This window comes from Hippopotamus amphibius, chromosome 8, assembly GCF_030028045.1.
Source record: "Hippopotamus amphibius kiboko isolate mHipAmp2 chromosome 8, mHipAmp2.hap2, whole genome shotgun sequence".
NCBI lineage: Eukaryota > Metazoa > Chordata > Mammalia > Artiodactyla > Hippopotamidae > Hippopotamus > Hippopotamus amphibius.
This window is the reverse complement of record NC_080193.1, coordinates 68,272,638-68,292,421: the sequence shown is the minus strand read 5'-3', so window position 1 is coordinate 68,292,421 and position 19,784 is coordinate 68,272,638. Positions and strand designations below refer to the sequence as shown.

Sequence of the window (19,784 nt, the reverse complement as noted above, 5' to 3'; positions counted from 1 at the left end):
AGCCAGGGGCTAAAGCATAGGTAATCCTTATATTCACAATAAGCTAAAGTTTAGTGAAGAAGGGGACATAAATAATTACAAATGAAATTATTTCTAGAAATTAATGAAGGCATAGCCTAAAGAGATTTTGTTTTCTTTTTCATTAGACAGGGTCTGAAAGAGAATATTTAAATGTGAAACAGAGAGCATAATGTACTAGTACATAGTAGGTGCATCCTTTATCAGTTTCTAAGTGTTTTCTCATACATTATGGTATGAAGAACAGAAAAAAATCACTATGAGAGATTATAAGTTTTGCAAAAAGTGAACAATGGTGATGGCTGTATAAAGATCTGTAGCTTAGTGTCTTAAATAAAGGAATATCTAAAGGCTTCAATCTCCTTTCTCAACACCTTTCCTTCTACTTGCCCTTTTCCCTAGCCACCATGATAAATATTCAAAATGAGCGGTCATAGAAACCTAATATTCTGTCATTCACCAGGTGTGACCATACAGCCAAAATATTCCAATTAAACTTGGACTCATTAATATTCAGCTTCAATCCCCCTACCTTGTGAACAGGTGATGAGATTTCATCTTCTTGGGGTCTTTTTAGTCCTCTCTTTAAAATGCTGGTGGATGGAGAAGCCAAAGGAGACCAGACACAGCGTGCCAGCATGCCACTAGGACTGTCATTTGCTGACATGAGTAAAGGATCAAGATCCCTTAATTTTTGAGGAGATGTATTATTGTCTTCTGGTATCAGTTCAGAAACAGTTGTTTCAGATGTCAGCAGCTGTGGTGTCTCCTCCACTTTCTCTGAAGTATGATGAACTTCCTGTAAAATTCTATCACTTCTTACTACCATTTGATTGTCATCTAATTTTGTCTCCTCAAATTTATTAGGTTCAATATTCATTTCAGTTTTATTAGAGTCAACCTTTCCTTCTTCAGTGCTCATCTCAAGTGTGTCAGGAACAAAGCTATCGATTTCTACATTCAACCTCTTTGTTTTAGTTTCTACAGGCTTAGAGGGTTTGGTAGTCGAGTCCTCATCCTCTGTTTCATTGACATGGTCAGTTTCAGTAGTCACCTCACCAATCACTGTTTCTTCACACTTTCCCATTTCAGCATTCATTTCTTCAGATGAGCCTGGATCAGAGTCATCACTTCCTCTGTCTAGTTCCCGAACTGCTATTTGTTCTGAAATCTCTATCTGAGCACTCACTTTCACAGGTATGATATTACCAGAATGACCAATACCTGAATTAAATTCCTCAGTTTCTGCTTCGTTGGCATGCAGTTCTTCAGGTGCATCTGTTCTTTGACTGTTTTCCTCTGTTACCTCTTGCTCTGAAGTATCAGTTTTGACACTCCTTTGTTCAGAAAAGCTAGCTTCAGATTTATCACTTTCTACATTCAATTCCATAGCATCTACTTCTCCTGGATTCAATTCTGCATTTGCTTCAACATTAACAAGGTTCTCTATACTCAATTCCTTTTCTGGGGTAGCCTCTAGCTTTTCTTCTTTGGTCTCCAAAGTAAAGCATTTCAGTGAAGTATCTTTGGAGTCACCTAAACATGGGTCAACTGCTTTACATTTTTTATTAGATGGCTCCTGGCTTTCAAGAGATATTGCTTCCTCAGAAACCCTATCACAAGTTTCTTCTTTAAAATTTACCATTTCAGAAGGAAGAAAGTCTTGAATATTATTTTCTTTCAACTCAGTTTCAGATATAATTAATGAATCATTAATAGTATCATTCTCCTCCTTGAGATCCAAATGAAAATTCACACTATGATGCTCATCTAAAAGTTTTACCTCTGAGTACAGATCAGCTTTAGAAGTTTCTGATATAGTTACAGGTGTTTGCATATCTGTCTTTTTTGTTTCACTGACTTTTATATCATAATTTTCTGTACTCTTTAACCCAATGAATGACTTTTCCTGAGGCTGAGATTTTTCTCCACAGCAATCACAACCTTTAGATCTCCTCACTCTCCTACTTCTCTTGTGCTGGCATTCAAGTGTCTGAAGAGTTTTTTCAGAAAGCAAAGAAATGTCTGATGTCCCTGTTTTAGAGGATTCACCCACAATATTTTCTATAGACTCTCGCTTATGTAATCTCTTATTGGCGTTTCTAGTCCTTAGATTTGATTCTGGTACAGAAGGATTTGAAAAGGAATGTTCTGCACATTTGTTAGTTTTACTTTTTCCCTCATAAGTATTTGATACATCTTCAGAAATTTGTAATAAATCTGAAGATGTAGAATCTTGACTTACAGTATTACTTTCATCTCTTTTTTCAAAGATCTGAGATTTTGTATCTTTGTCTACTTCAGAATCCCCTTTATAATCATATGTCTGATTTTCAACTTTTACACATTCCTGTTTTACCATTTTCTCTTCTTGATCTTCAATGTCAACACTATCACTGCTTTTGCTCTTCCATTTTCCAGATCTTTTCTTTTTAGAACCTTCTTCTTTTGCCTCGGAACTATCAGATTCTGAGTTTTCAATGCTGGAAAGTAAACCCTGGGATGCTCTTCTTGTTTGATACCGTGTTCGTCCCCTTACTGGTTTCTCAGAGGATTTATCTGCAATGTCCTGAGCACCATCTCCCTCAGATTTAGTAGACTCAAGGTCTAGCTTTCTTCTATTTTCATCAGTGTCAGCATTAGTGCTGGTTTCTCCAAAAGTCTTCTCATGTAAATTATTTCCTTTCTCAACTAAATTTTCCTGTATAGTTTGTTCAGAGATCAATTTTTGCTTAGGTAAAACATCATCTTTTACATGCAATGGACTCTTCTGCAGAGTCTTTTCTTCTTCCTTACGTCTTTCCCTTTTTTGATTATTTTCTTTATCTTGGCTATCAGTGGTTGGCTCTGCTGTTTCTGAACGTCGCCTTAAAGACCGTCTAAGGGTTTTATGATTTGGAGTTATCTGAACATGACTATCCTCATTTACTGTCTGATCTGTTGTTATTACGGCTGGGGGTGTATTTTCTTTGGATTCCAAATTAATTTCTAAGGTTTTTTCTTCTACACTATTGTTTTCTAATAATATAGTATTTTCTATTGTTGATTTAAGCATTGTATCCTCATACTCCATTGAAGACTCAGAGAGATGAACCTGATTATCTAACACACATTCTGTCTGATTAAGCAAACCAGGTGGGTTATTTTCTAAGGCTACCATGCCATCAACAGATTCTCGAGTACTTTTCTCCTGATCGCATCTCATTAAGGGCTTAGATTTTTTATTCACTATTGGTTCAGGTTTACTTGACCTTCGGCCTGATCTCTTAATGCCATGCACTGTTTTTTCAGAGTCATGTTTTGGAAGAGCCACTTCTCTTTTCTTTGCTTTTGGTGGATTATCTGTTTTAGCTGTGCCTTCCTGGTTATTTTTCACTATAACAGTTGAAGACATATTATTCAAGGGGGATGGACTAAAAGGTCTATTTTCTGAACCATCAAACTTCTCCAAAGTAATAAAGGACTGCCTTCGACTTGTAGGCTGTGGGGGAGTTCCAGAAATGGTGGCATTAGAAACCGAGCTACTGCTGACACCAAATGTATTTTCTGTACTAGATGCACATTCAGTTGGCGTCTTCTTTGATACAATTAAAGCCTTTTTTCTGGCGTCATTATTGCTCAGTATTTCTGGATTGGTTTCCTCAATAGAACCACACTCATTATTCGAAAGGGAAGCCTTTTCAAGATGTTCATCCATACCACAGTTTTCCGTGACATGTTGAGGACTGACAATGTCATTTTCCTTTTGTTCCTCCTGCACAAAAACGTACATATACATATAGATTAACCAGCAAACAAGTCTGACTTTCTGGGGAAATTTTTGTGTAAAACTTTAGTAATGCAAAGGGTAATCTGACTTTCAATATTTTGCAAATATTCCAAAGGTGATGGCAGATGCCCATTAATTTGTGTTTCCAACTGTATTCAATAAAGCCAAATACATTTAAATACACATGTACTCACGCACAGACACACACCCACAAAATGACTATAATTCTGCTAAAGTCTAAGAAGAGTTAAGAGATTATACAATAAATCTTAACATTAATATAAGAAACTCCATAATAATGGGTAATTCTAAAAACCCCAAAATATGAAATACCAAATATACCTTAAGTATCATCTTGGAACCTTCCTTTGATTTTTCAGGTAAAGTAGGAATTTCCCTGAAATAAATAAGTGCATAAATTAGAATACTGTTAGTTAAAAATTAGAAAACCAATTACTTCAACAATTTCCATACTTACATAGACTCTTCCTGACTATAATGAGAAAATAAAGTATCTTGTGAAACATCCAGATTATTATACATGGCAGGAATATCACACCTGAAAAAGATTTTTCATAAGTAACTTCAATATCTGATATTCCTACAACTAGAAATTAAACCTCAATCTACATCTAGTTACATTTTAAGAATACTATAAAATCAAGGTTTAAATACTTATTTTCCAGATTTTCCATGAAACCATCTCCCCTACTGTTCCCTCTCATACTTCAATAAAGGAATTCAGTTTAGAAACACTGAGTTCATTTCAAGGTAGCCTTACATTTTGAAATGTAGCTGTGTACGGCCTGTCTTTTTGACATTTAAAATACAGTGCAGTATATACAGTATCTTAATTCTAAGCACGAAATTATGGTTTGCTGCATGAAACCTAAATGTAAATACAGAATACTCAACTCAAATAAAAGTACTACAAACCTCTTTGTTTTGAGTACTTCTTTCTGGTGTTCAGTCAGTATTCTTTCCTTTGTTTCTTTTCCTTCTGGAGGTATAAACACAAAGTCAGTAGACTTTTCTTCTTCCAAAGGCATTTCACTCTTTGCTTTTGAAGTTGAAGACTCTAGTTTCAACTGCAAATTGAAAAAGTAAATGCGCATTTTAAGTTTCCAAATTATTTTCCAATACTTCAGTCAGTCTCTCTTCAGGCACTCTGATAAAGGTTTTTTGATAATGACTACGAAGTTTAAAGTTCAAACCCATATAATACTCCTGGTTAATAACAATTAGTACCATGCCCCTAACTTTTATTCTACCTCTATTAAATACTCAGAAAATAAAAATTGTTATACTTCTTTAAAAAACAGGCAAATGTGTGCTTACAAAAAAAGCATGGGCAAATGTTTTTCAGGCCAACACACAGAAATCAAGTGGTTTGGCAGGAGGAAAGTATATCTGCAGTTTCAAGTTGAAACACAAACTAGTCAAATTAAGTAAAAGTTGCCAAAATAATATGCCCTACATACCAATAATATTGGTACCATAATGTCACTTTACTAATTTTCCACACAGTTGTTTTCAATCTACTTTTCAATCTACTCTGCTACAAGACTGTGTCAAAGTTATTCTTTAAAAATAATACATTTCTTTCATTTTGCAAGGGCCATGGTCCCAAGATTCTACAACACCCCTTTACTGGAGGTCCTAGAATAAAGAAATATCTGAAAATTGGTTAGTCGGCCACTAGCTACTAGGTATTTAGTTTTATATATGAGGTTACAACAGATGTCTTGCATAGGCGTTCTCTTTCTATTCAGTAACAGAAGTTCCAAAACATTCTCCTTTCATGTTTCCTATGTTATAGTTATTCTTATTCAGTTTCATTTCATCTTAAGGCGGCTGCTGCCTCGAGTAACCATACTAAACGAATGCTCGGTACTGTGCAAACTTCTTTACTAAAAAGTAATCATCTCCCAAGGCTTCTAGATTTCCATGCCATCTTAATAGTCTTTCTAGGCCAAGCTCTATTATTTCCCTATAATGCCATCTCTTATTTAGTCTTTAACAGCTTTTTCTTCCTACTAGAAGTTGTATGTTCTCATGCTACCATATACTTTAATTTTAAAAGTTCTACTAAATACACTTTGGAAAAACATACTTTAGCTGGTGGTTTCATATTGTCTTTTGTATCCTTTGTTTGTGCCAAAAAAGAATCTCTCTTTCCACCTGAGTTTCGTTCCATGCCACTTATCTTCATATTTAATTGTGAATTTTCTGTCTGTTTTTGTAAAAATAAAACAATTTCATTATATGAATGTTCTTTCATTATGTACAAAATGTTCATTTTGATAATTACAGTGTAATCAATACTCATTTCAAATATCTTTTGACTATTTGTATCTACTAAGATCATGTCAAAGAAAAGAAAGCCACTGTCTAATGCAGTAACAGCAAATAGATTTGTTGTCTCCAACTTACACAGCAACAGTTGTTTTGCACCATTTAGTTTTATAAATTCTCAAAACAAGACATACCAAATAAACAGTATAAAAATAAATCAAATTACTGGACTCAAATATCCCTCTTATTACTGGAAATTTTTCTAAAAGAAAAACCAAAGTCATAAAACTTTAAATAATAAAACGTACATGACAGAAAATACTATCAGGTCCCTCCCAACAGGATATATGGCTTTTTCAGGCCAAATTATACCGAATGAGTCTCAACGAGTCTAGATAATGATCTGATGAGAATTTTTATTTTATCCAAAAACCAGAACTAAATAAGAGTACTTAGCTAGGCTAGCTATGACACTTTCTCTCTTACAGCTTCTAAACAAAAGAAAGCTAGACTCCATTTGTTGTTGAACAGGAACAAAGTGCCTACGGATACTCTACCTGATGAGTATATAGTACTCGTATCTTTACCCCTTAATCTTCAGATAGTAATCAAGTATTACTAGCCAAAGTAACCCTGGTCAAATGGACAATGTGATATCAAGGATGTGTTTCTCTGGCAGAAGGAATGACATTCAATGGAAAGAAATGAGAAAATGAAGGGTACCTCTTGTTTAGATAGGGATTGGTAACTAATACTCCTAGTTTATATAAAGCAACATTTAACCATATATTTTAACAATTCCAACATTTGTAAAACAATAGACATGAGGTGCCATAGTTAAAAAAAAAAGATCATTAATGAATAAGAATCAGAGATTATTTACATGAGACTCCATGGTGAAATTTACTGCCCTTAATTCCTAAGTTTTCTGGGCCACACAATTAACTTTATGGAAAACTCCTATGTCATGGAACTTTTCTGTTCAGGTTTTACTTGTTTATCACTTCAATAAAACATTCTAAGGTTTTGTCCTTTTTAAAACTACACTGAAACAATAAAGAAACTACTCAGACATCATGCAAAAGTAACCCCCTCACCCCCACCCCCGCTAACTTACAGTATCTGAATATGGTCCACTGGATTCCTCAATAATTTCAACATTTTCCAAACCAGGCAATAGAAGCAGAGATTTTTGTTTGGCTTGTTTTAGTATTGGTCTTCAAAAAAGTACACAAATACATATATCTTGAGTTAGTACTGATGACACATTAACAAGAATTATAATTTTAAAAAGGCAAAATACAGCCAGCATAGACTGTTTCTTACTCTACATACATAAAACTGGGAGAAATTACACACAATATCTGAATTTTTCACTAAATTCTTCAGTTTCTGAATTTTATTCTTCAAAAACTTTTTAAATTTTCTAAATTTTAATCATAGAAAATTTTGAGCAAAAGTAGACTATTACATTAAGTACACATCACCTAGATTTAACAGCCATCAATTTCCTGCCTTTTTCTGGAAATTTCTTCTGTTAAGGATAATCTGAAATTGCTTTTAATGTTCTTAAAACTAAGGACCAAAGCAAAGGGTCAAATAATTTTAATAATTACCATGTACTCCAAATAATAATATTTGAACTAAGAAATCCTCTGCAATATTCCTCATAAGGAAAATTTACATTAAAAACAAAACATCAATATACATAATCAGAACACAGTAACTGTATAAAAGACTTTTGTTGTTAGCATACTTTAACTCTTCAGGATAAATCAACATCGTCACTTTAGCAAATGTGGCATTCCAGAACTGAGCACTTTGTTTTCTAATCTGTTTATTCTTGTGTGAAAATATTATGCATAATAATGGCGAGATCTGTTCAAGAAGTTCACTGTCGTAAGTCCCAGTGTAGCTGATATGTAGACAAGCAATAATGTCTCCTAGCAGCTTTTCTAACTAGGGAAAAGAAAAAGTTCATTAGGGTAACACTTAGAAATGTTACTTTTCAAACAGAAAAAATAAAAACACAAAGCATACTAAATTAAACAATTCATAGAACATATTATTTCAATTTTTTAAATTCAAATGATTTTCTTAAAAGCTCCCATCACCTTCAGTATATAACACTCTTTATAAGCTGCCAAGAACTTGCTTTGTCAATACAACAGCTTGAATTCAAGTTTATTCTCCATTAACAGAAAAAATTATATTTTTACATAAGAGACATTAATAGTTGCCTACAGAAGTTTTACCTATAAAACCTTGCAACCAATTACCTTCATGTATAAAGTGATGAGACAGGAGCAGATGAGTTATATGAATTTAAAGCAATATTATTAAATCTTTCTTTAAAAAACTATCCTTTGATTATATCCATGCCTTGTTATTAAAAGTCCATTAAAATTAAAGTATAATAATAACTTTAAAAAAATTCAGCAGAATTATATTTAAGGAAGATAATTATTTAAATCCTAAAACTTTTCTTCATGAAAGTGTATTTTATGGATAGTGTCTGTTTTTACCTTGTGGTTCATAAAACTATACACTTTAGGAACTTCATCAAATCTAGGAAGAAAAACAGAGTACGATTTATATTTTAGAATATTAAACCTAGAAATACTGTAATGCAGCCCAAAAAAATGAGACACGTGTAGTGATATAAAAAGGTGCCCCAAGACAACAAAAAATGTCAAACTGCAAACATTTAAACATGAAACAAACCTGTCTTTAAAATAGGAGTTTAAAAAAAAAAAACATTTGGAATAGACCTCAAAAGTAGTAATACTAGTCACTTGTTTCTATTCTTTTTAAAAAGCATTATTATTTCTGATGAACCTTAAGGATTAAAAAGATTTGCAAAAACTTAATGAATATGGAGTTCTGTACCTAAAGCATTCTCTGTGAATTTATGAAAGACAGACTGTAGTATGACTGAACCACACAAGCTTGCTACAAAGAACACTGATGAATCCTTCCAAAATGCTTCTTTAAATTATGTTGCTTGGGATTTTTTCATGCTTTTTTTTTTTTTTTAAGGCACTGCCTGCTTTGATTCAAATGTAAAAGGTAATGTAAATTAATACAAACTTTTGGAGGATAATTCAGAAATTTAAATGTGCATACCCTTTAAACCAACAATTTCAAATTTTAGGGCCTTGCTCTGCAGAAATAGTGGTAAATGATTTACGTACAAATATGTTCAACTACAAAAAGACTAGAAGACATATGTCCACCAATAGGAAACTGGGTAAAGTTCCATGGAGCCCTATGCAGACATTAAAAACAATGAGATTCTTAGGTGTATGATGCAAGATGCATTCAATATGCTAACTGCATACCATACATAATACTTAACTGCAAAGTGGTGTGTCAAGTCATATACATCATACATTTAATAGGTATGCATGTTGTATTAACTATATTGAAAAGACATGCACTAAAGTAAAAAGAGGGCTGGATTAAGCATGAAAAATAAAGGGACTTCCAATTTCTACCTCATACTTATTACTTGAACTATCTTTTAAACAAAAGCATAGTTTCATATACTGCCCTTTCCACTCAACTTTAAAGATTAACATCTTTAACAACAAAGTTGATATGAAAACAATAAAAGTTTGCTACCCAAATCTAGTTATATATGTTTAATTCAAAGCTATTAAGCCAAAATACTTACTTTGAGTTTTCATAAAATAATGCCAGAGGTCTTGTTAAAGTTGCAAATATTTTTCGGATCATAGATGGCAAAGAAATATGTCCAAGTACATTGGAAAGAACGCTGGTGATTGAGTTGCCAACAGCGAGGAGAGTATCAGAATGTACTTCCTTGAGGCTCAGAGTGTGGAAAGAATAGATCACTCTCACAATAAGTTTAAATAAAGAAGCCAGTTTCCCTAAGGGCTCCTTCTTCTTTTTGGACCAATCTGAAGGTCTCTGCGGTGCTAGGATAAAATTAAACTTATTAAAAAATCAAGTGTGTTGAAAAGTGTCACTGTCCATCTTTACAATTTTATCTCACATTTAACATGACATTTAGTACGTGTTTCTGTAGAGTGATACCCACAAATCTTAAAATGAAATAGCATTAGTGGATAAACATCACTACAATATTATCTCTAAAACAGAAAGAGAAAGGAAAACGTTTGGCAGACCTAGAATAAGAATTCCAGAAAAATGACTCCATTTTCTCTAAGGAATTTTTTAAATGCATTAAAATTTTTATTTTACAGTCTCAGAATTTCAACAACTAATTTGTAAGAAAATACTAAATTATATAAGCTGTGATCCCAAATTAAAAGTTTAAAGTCCATTTTAAAAATAAGAAACAAGACTTCCCTTAGAAATCATTGCTTCCTAGCTCATCTATAGTACACTAACCCCCACAAATTAATACTGAACAAGTCAGAGATGTAAATCCTCAGAAACAATACAGAGGGAAAAGCCCAGATTTAAAGAAAAAGATGTATGTGTCCAACTTTCCTTTGTACCCTTCTTAGACTCCATCTCTCTCCAGGGGTAAACCATTATGACTTGTCAAGAAAATCATACCTATCCCCAAATTACCTTTGCTTCCCTCAAAGAATCCATTCTTTTAAAGTTAAGATATCTCAAACTTAAGAGAAAATTCTAATTCAGTGCTTATTAATTAAAAATATCATTTGGTGAAATGAAAAACAAGTGTTGCTACTATTGAAAGGAAGTCAACCTTCCACCCTAGAATCAGTTTCTCAGACATGAATAATTTAAATTGGAAAGGCCACCCAGAAATTCTTGGCCAGTATGTTGAGGCTGAAGACAGCCCGTGAATCAGGGGAGCAGTTACATACAAGAGACCGATCAAACAGTAAATAAACTAAGGTAGGTAAATAGAGAAAAGAAGTAAGACTAGAATAAACCTTATGATACAAGAAAATGAAAGTAAATCTAGAGAAACAGATAACTGTGTAGTTCACAAACACATTTATGTATTTCCTGCCTCTGTCCACTCAGAGATCCAGAAGCGGTGACACCTTCATAGCAATGAACAGATTTTGGCTTCTAAATGCCATTCTCAGCTAAAAGGAACCATATCCTTTGGAGATATGGCTGGCTCCAAACTGAGGCAAGGAAAAGTATAAACATCTTATGTCAAAGTTCTCAAAGAATAATAGAGGGCTTTGCTGGTGGCGCAATGGTTAAGAACCCGCCTGCCAATGCAGGGGACATGGGTTGGATCCCTGGGCCGGGAAGATCCCACATGCCATGGAGCAACTAAGCCCATCTGCGACAACTACTGAGCCTATGCGCTGCAATTACTGTAGCCCTCGCACCTAGAGCCAGTGCTCCGCAACAAGAGAAGCTACTACAACGCATCGAAGAGCAGCCCCCGCTCTCCACAAGTAAAAAAAAAGCCTGTGCACTGCAATGAAGACCCAAAGCAGCCAAAAATAAAACAAATAAATAATAAAATAAATCTTAAAAAAAAAAATAGAAACAAGAAAATAGAAACACATGAAACATAGAAGCCAACAAGAACATTAAATTTTAATAGTAATAAATTACAGCCTACAGAAATCCATGCTGATAAAAACAAAATAAACAGGGGACAAAGGAAGCTATACCTTACATTAGGATGTCACTTGCACCTGGAAGTGACTGGTGCTTAGTGGCTTGATAAATATTGTAGAATAGTTTATTATGGGAACATAGTGTAACATAAATGAAACAATATGAACTACCACTTTGGGAAACATCATAGTGTTTTAAGCAAGAAGCATAAGTGGATGAAAAACTCATGGGTGAAAGTATGCTGGGTTAACAGGATATTTACACAGTCTCAAAGTACCTGCCACAAAACATTAACTTATTAGTAAGTATTTACTAATTAACTTTACGGTGGAAAACCTGGCAGATACCATCTTAACCAAATAGTAAATGTTAACATCACCAGTAATGGGACAAACTGACTTGTGTGCCTATTGACATAAGGCACTAAAAAAAATACTGAATTACTTCTGTAGTATCCCTGTGAAGAAATGAAAAATCAATTTAATCTTGAGGAAATACTGACAAAGTCCAATGGAGAGACTCTCAAAAAGTAACTTTGTCTGTACTCTTCACTTTTAAAGGTCATGAAAGACAAGACTGAGAAATGTTCCAGATCAAAGACTTATCTACAAGTACTTTGAAATGGTTCCAGGAAATAAAAAATAAATAAATAAAATGTATAAAGGGGGTGGAGAATGAAAATGATAAGAAAAAGCAATCAACTAATAACTGAGGAATTTGAGTAAAGAATGTTTTAGTGTCTGTGTATAATTTTTGCAATGTTTCTCTAAAACAAATTACAAAATAAAACTTACTGAAAAATTCTCAAAGTAATCCTGATGCATATTTATGAATAATAACAATTTTCTTTCAACTATTTCTAATTTTTATTTCCTCTCCTCCTCAACTTGTGCTGGCAGCTTTTAGAAATTTCCCCTAGAGACCTGCCTGGTGGCACAGTGATTAAGAATCTGCCTGCCAATGCAGGGGACATGGGTTCAATCCCTGTTCCAGGAAGATCCCACATGCTACGGAGCAACTAAGCCTGGTCACCACAGCTACTGAGCCTGCACTCTAGAGCCCGTGAGCCACAACTACTGAAGCCTCTGCACCTAGAGCCGTGCTCCACAATAAGAGAAACCACCGCAATGAGAAGTCCAGCACCGCTCACCACAACTACTAACTAGAAAAAGCCCACATTCAGCAACAAGGGAGGGAGGGGACGAGGAGGGACGAAGAAATTTCCCCTAGTTTCCATAAATTTAAACAGCAAGAATACCTCTTGCAAGATGAGTGAAGACAAAAGACTTCTAATTCTGAGTTTAGAGATTATGGATAGAAGGGATATTCAGTTAATTCTAATTTTTCAGAAGTAACAATATAGGTAAAATCATGTCAACTTGGGGGTCATCATCTTGCCTTATCAAACTTCAGTGACTTACAAAATATATTCTGGTATCATTTATTATATAACCTTTTTATAGTTAAGATGTTTAGAGAACTTTATTTTTCTGACAAAGAGGTAATCAGATTAAGTGTTGCTCTGCCTAAAAAGCAGCTGAGATTTAACAAACAAAACAAAACAAAACAAAAAAAACCCCAAGCACAACCATAATCTATTTCTGCGGGATTAAGGCTGGGATGCTCTGACCTGTAATATACTTTAGTCACACAACATGTTTCCCTACATTACTATTTAGTAAAAACTAAAACACCCAACAAAGGCCAAAAACTCCCCCAAAATACCCAGAAGTATTTTTTAAGTTCTAATAATCTTTACACTAACTCACCAAAGATAGATCTTATTAAAAGAAAACAGAGTATGTTCCCGATCTTTAAAGAGGAAAAGTAACCTTTAAACATCAACATTTTTCATTACTGGAAGGTTCTTTCCTACACAGTATTAAAATATATAATCACTGGTAGAAATACATAATCTCAAAGAATCAATTAGTAGATTAAAACAGTTCAGTATTTATTACAATATAGTTTAGGATTAACCAAGGCACATAGTTATAAAAACAAGACAACTTGTTATGATTTTATACAGTAAAAATTGAGTTAAACTTTTAGAATCATTTTCAATTTCCTGTAAAACCATAACCGATTAACCACTGCCATGATTTTCTATGCAATTTAATGTCAACTCAATGATTATTTCAAATCAGGCTACCATTTAACAAACATCAAAATTTTTTGTCCAGGTAATCCCCGTACCAGATGGAGTAAGTAAAATCATCTGTATTATTAAGCAATCTCTAAATAGGACAATATTTATGTTTCTGCATCATAAAAAGGAGTCAAGATTTTGGGGGGGATAGGGTGAGAGAGAGACACACACACAGGGAAAGAGAGCAAGCATGTGAGCTACTAGCATAGTAACTAACATGGTTATACAACATCAACAGTAGGTAAAATGAGATGGTAAAGGCTATTAGAATTTGCCCCGACAACAGTTCAGAAAGCCATGTTTATGAAAAATCAGGTGAGCAAATAAAATACTTACATTTAATTTTGGGCTGATATTTAATATTATATGGTGAAAAGTCGATGCAATCAACCATTACAGTAATAATATGAGTGATCCTATCCAAGAACAATAAATTCTAGGAAAGAATAGTTAAGTATTGTATTAGAATCCTTTAACTACTGGCATGGTTTATTAAAAAAGTCTAAGTATGAACAAAAAATATAAGACTATAACTCCAAAATATGACATAGTAACACACATTATAGCTTATGTCATTTAAGGTACATTAAGTATATGGTTATGAATATTTCCCAGTTAACTGCTGTGTGCCAAGTACTGTACTTTCTGTTTCTCAATATTTATGGAAAATAATTCAGCTTTAGGATGCCCATAAAACTCAGCATATAAACCAACAAATTGAGAATGGAAGAGCTAGGTGCATAATTAGATTCTTTATCAAATTCCTCTTCAAAATTACAGAAGTGTTCACTAAACCCAGAAGAAACAAAACAAAACATGAAAAGTTGCTAAGCTTCCTGATACCATCTCTTACTCTCTCCTCAAATCCAAATGAAAGAAAAATAAACCCTTAGAAGCATCAGACATCTTTATGGAAAATTTTTTTAAAGACAGGGGGCAGGGGAGACTGAAAACAGAACAAAGGAAATCCCAGCACCATGAGTCAAAGAACTCAAAAACAGTGAGCTTTCCTAAAAGAAACTGAGTAACAGAATACACTGGGCGGGTTCTGAGAAAAAGATATGATAGTCATTAGAAAAATCAAATGGGTGTGCTCTTCCTTTATTCTCCATTACCTTTCACATGTCCAAGTCATTGGACTGATTCATATGTCTCCACTAAAGACAACCTGCCTTGGTGGGTGTTAAGGACCAAGAGGAGGAAGAGATAATCCAGGAGGAAAGAGGTAATATCAGAAATGGAAGAAAATAAATATCTTCAAGGGTAAGAGGAAATCATATCCACTTAAAAACATTAAATGTAAAAATAACCACTTAAAAACAATAAATGTAAAAATAAAACTATTTTAAGACCCCAGCCTTTAAACAGAAAAAGAATGGACACAGAAGTATCAAGCTCCCAGAAAGCAGTACTAAAAATAAAGTAAAACAGAGATATAAAGAAAGAAAAGTAAGAGACACAGAAGATGATACCTGAAAGATCTAAGCATTCTCCCAGAGATGAAGGCACAGCTCTTCAGAGCAAAGGGTCTACCAAGTACTTAAAAGAAAAATTTTAAAAGATGCCTCAAGACACACCCTGGTGAAATCTCTAAATTCCAAAAGCAATAGAAAACCCTAAAACTTTACAAACTAAAAAAGAGGTCAGTAACAAAAAGCTGAAAGTTAGTGAGACTTCCCTGGTGGTACAATGGTTAAGACTCTGAACTCCCAATGCAGGGGAGCCCAGGTTGGATCCATGGTCAGGGAGCTAGATTCCACATGCATGCCGCAACTAAGAGTCTGCATGCTGCAACTAAGACCTGGCGCAGCCAAAATAAACAAATAAATATTTTTTAAAATTATTTTTAAAAAATTAGTATCAAATGATGCATTTGTAACAGAAGCAGTAACAAAAATGTCTTAGATGTATATTTTGTAAAAAAAATGAAAAATTTTACAGAAATGAACAAATGAACAGTATCTTTTCTTCAAAACTTTGATGACAAATTTTCTGAAACCTAAAAATTGTAACTAATTAGTTACATATTTGATAAAGTTATCAGTCACACAAAGTTTGTTATTTCCACAATTCAAAAACTAGGCAATGAGGAACTCTACTCTCACTAATGAAGATATATACACAAAAAGTCTTAAACCACTTATCTGCAAGTTTTTAAAGATTTTCAGTGTGGGACTTTCCTGGTGGCACAGTGGTTAGGAATCCACCTGCCAATGCAGGGGGCACGGGTTCAATCCCTGCTCTGGGAGGATCCCACATGCCACAGAGCAGCTGAGCCCATGAGCCACAGCTGCTGAGCCTGCCACGGCTACTGAGTCTGTGCTCTAGAGCCCACGAGCCACAACTACTGAGCCTATGAGAGCAATTACTGAAGCCCACGTGCCTAGAGTACAACAGTAAAAGCCACCATGGTGAGAGGCCTCAGCTTGCTACAGCTGGAGACAGCCTGCGCAAAGCAACAAAGACCCGAGACAGCCAAAAAATAAAGTTCTTCTAAAAAGAAAAAAAAAAAGATTTTCACTGTGACCAAGAAGGGTATCTCAAGGACACAAGATTGTTTTAGCACACAGGAAATGCACATTACCAACAGATTTCATATACTCCAACAGCAAGCAAGTATGGGCAGGGAAGAGATCATTTACAGTAGCTGAAAAACAGCTATGAAACGCCCCCAAATCAAGCAAGCTTGGTTAAGTTCAAAACTAAATAAATATTCCTGAATAAAAAAACTTATTATAAAGATGTAAACTCTCTTTACAGATTAACCTATGAGTGCAAGACAACCAACCAATGACAAGCAAAACCCCAACAGGGTATTTTATAAAACCTGATAGACTCAAAGTTTCTTGCAGAAAAGAATAAAGATTTAAGCCTACCCAAGACAATAATTTAAAGGTGAAAGCTTAGGGTCAAATTTTCAAACTAATTTTCTCCCTAACAATTATAAAAGCATTCAACAAATTCACTGTCTATGTGGCCAGATAAAAGCCAGGGATATACATCAACAAGACAGAATGTCCCCAATCTCATGGAGTGTGCATGAAGTTACAGAACGAAGTACACGAACGATTTTGGTAACAAGATGCTAAGATAGAAATTAATAAAACTAGTTAAATAAGATTCTTTGAAGAAGGAAGCACAAGCTTCATGGGCCGTTGTAAGCAGTTCATATTTTTATTCCAAATGCAACAAAAAGCCACAGAAGTATTTTAATCTGATTTACATTTTTAAAGTCACTCTGACAAATACTATAGTATCAAAATACCATGATCAGAATTATGCCAATATTTTTTTAAAAAGAATATTATAAATACTTCTTCTCGGCAGGGGTAACCACTATCAAAAACTAGAAATCTATCTTTACAGATAAAAAAAAATGCTTCAGAGTAAATAAATACAATACTGTATTCATGTACATATATGAGTATAAATATGTAACTTATGAATAGAAAGAAAGAGGTCCGTTCTTGAATGATACATAGCAAACTGCTGACAGCAGTTATTCTTTTTACAGAGTAAGGGAAAGGAGTGAATAGGGACCTACATTTTTAGGTCTAGAAACTTCCAAAGATAGACTTTAAAGAGCTAACAGATATGATAAAGGTCCAGGACAGCAAGGTCCTTGTACTGTTCATCTAGAATGACACAAGCACACAACAGAACAGCAAAAGTACATCACTGCTAAATGGTCCTGACACACGGACCTTGGAGTCCAAAGACAGAAAACTGTCTCACAAAGCTGTTACTTGTTTTATACATTAACTTCATTACTTATAAACTATAAGCATTAGTAAATGATAGTTTACAAATGTTATCTCTATTTACTTGAAAAGAATCCTTTACATGCAAAAAAAAAGGTCAGTATCAGGAGTATCAGGATAAACTCACTGAAAGGACTTCCTCTTTCAAACTGGATATTATCTTGGAAGAAAGTTCCTCACAGCACAAATTCTCCTCTGCAGTTGCCACCAAAGCTGCACAGCGAGCAAATGCTCTATATAATTCTGACCAAGTTTTAAGTAAGGTCTTCATGGTGGCCTAGTAACAATAAAAAAGAAATTTAGAAAATGTGTATCTACACATCAAAACACCTAACAGAATACATCTTTGACACTAAAAACACGGTAACATTTAAGGTGTCTAAGAAGAGACTAGTATGGGGTAGTGAGTTTGCCCACCTCCACAGAGCTCTAACTGAAAAACTGTATTAATGCCAATATATCAACAATTATCAAAGGTCAAAAGGAATTTCTCTCTTCCTTCACCACCTTCCTTTCCCTTAAGCTGATTATAAGTCATAAGAAAGTCTTGTTTTAGGTAAAATTACTATAAGAGTTCATTATTAAGGGTGACATAATATTTTCAGAAAAATGCAAATTTCTCAAGTAAAAATTTGCCTTACCACTGGAATTTTCTGTGCTGAAAAAATATGGTTTATTGGTAAAGTCAGTGCACCATAGATGGCACTAAAATTATGTTCTAAGGCATCACCTTGATTCACTTCATTGGTCTGAAAAAGAAAAATAATGAAGTTAGACAAATCACCATCTAATCTAGCCCGAAGTAGTAACATCTTACTATGTGTAGTGAGTAGAACTGTGTCTCCAGCATTGAGATGTTCAACAGATGGTGAACTCCTAACCTCTGTAACCTTTGGAAATAGGGTCTTTGCAGATGCAATCATGCAATAATGAAGTCATGCCAATATAGGGTGGGCGCTAATCCAATAACTGGTGTCCTTACAACAAAAGGGGAGGTTAAATAGAAGATACTTTGAAGAATGCCATGTGAAGATGGAGGCTGAGACTGGAGTGATGCATTCACAAGCCAAGGAATATCAAGAATTGCTGGAAGCTAAGAGAAGTATGAAACACACTCTCCTTCAAAGCTCCAGAAGAAACCACACCAACACCTTGATTTTGAAATTCTGGGCTCAAGAGCTATAAAAAAATAAAATCCTGTTGATTTAAGCCACTAGTTCATGGTAATTTTTTAAACAACCCTGGGAAACAACACGCTGTGTTTTAAGTCCTAAATAAAGAATCCCAAAGGTGACTCCAAAATCTTTTACTATATACACAAGGTAGATTCAAGCAAGGACTTAATAAAAAGGGCTTCTAGCATCCTTCAAATAGTGGGAAACAATTTAGAAACATAAACTTTTTTCTTCCAGAGAATATGTTTAATGGAGTGTTGGCTTGAGTAGCCAAAATAAGGGCTACTGTATAATCACATAAATTCTTTGGAGTCTTCACTCCATTTGAGAGTTGCAACAGACTATTTCACAAAGAATAATTCCATTTAAAGACTGACAAAGCAGCTGATGAACTATTAATAGTGACAGAACTTGAGCTCCATACCCTGCCAATATTGCCACTTTGTTTAAAGTATTTAAATATAAGAGTTAGTCAATTCTCAACAATTAATGATTTAGGAACACTATATGGCTTTGAGGTAATCATCAATATAACTCGACCGTGGAATCCTAAGAATATACAGTCTAGTCCAGATACCCATATTATTCCCCACAGTACAAATGAAAGAATCCAAGATATAGATACAGGAATGTTTAGTCCTCATTAACTGTACTTTCTGCAAAAATACATTAATTACATTTCTTGAATAAGGCAGAAACACTATGAAAAGAAATAAACTTATCTAAAGAGTAGAAAATTAACCAATCCTGAAGAAAAAAAAAAAAGTAATATCTTCCATTCAAATACAAACTTCTATTCATATACCCCTGAGCTCTAACAAGGAAGAAACAAAAGGGAAGATATTACTTAAATTTTGGGGGAACATGCAGCTGACTTACATACCTGATTAATCAATTCAGTTAATGGGGTGACTACAATACTCCACATTCTCCAAAGATGCTCCTTGTTTTCCAACTGCTTTGCATTTTGATTAATAGCATTTAACACAGAGTCAGTGAAAGCTAGTGGTGAAGTTGGACCAGAAAGAACACAGCCTACAAGTGTTTCCAGGCTGAGAAAAAACCTGGAG

General features: G+C 34.2%; 1 protein-coding gene across 7 annotated transcripts in view; it reads right to left on the bottom strand.

Moving 5' to 3' along the window:
* The window catches only part of RIF1 (replication timing regulatory factor 1), a 57,262-nt gene that overhangs the window by 6,871 nt on the left and 30,607 nt on the right, over positions 1-19,784 (bottom strand). For 4 of the 7 annotated variants that reach the window (XM_057744467.1, XM_057744469.1, XM_057744468.1 and 1 more), the window contains 13 exons: positions 19,598-19,778; positions 18,181-18,288; positions 17,667-17,816; positions 14,115-14,214; positions 9,759-10,023; positions 8,608-8,650; positions 7,839-8,041; positions 7,200-7,299; positions 5,901-6,020; positions 4,724-4,875; positions 4,266-4,346; positions 4,130-4,184; positions 551-3,772 (listed from right to left, as the gene is read on the bottom strand). In XM_057744467.1, the coding sequence (XP_057600450.1) occupies positions 551-3,772; positions 4,130-4,184; positions 4,266-4,346; positions 4,724-4,875; positions 5,901-6,020; positions 7,200-7,299; positions 7,839-8,041; positions 8,608-8,650; positions 9,759-10,023; positions 14,115-14,214; positions 17,667-17,816; positions 18,181-18,288; positions 19,598-19,778 (4,780 nt within the window). Of the gene's footprint in view, positions 1-550; positions 3,773-4,129; positions 4,185-4,265; positions 4,347-4,723; positions 4,876-5,900; positions 6,021-7,199; positions 7,300-7,838; positions 8,042-8,607; positions 8,651-9,758; positions 10,040-14,114; positions 14,215-17,666; positions 17,817-18,180; positions 18,289-19,597; positions 19,779-19,784 lie in introns of all 7 variants that reach the window. The other 3 variants (XM_057744470.1, XM_057744472.1, XM_057744471.1) reach the window with 3 other exon arrangements.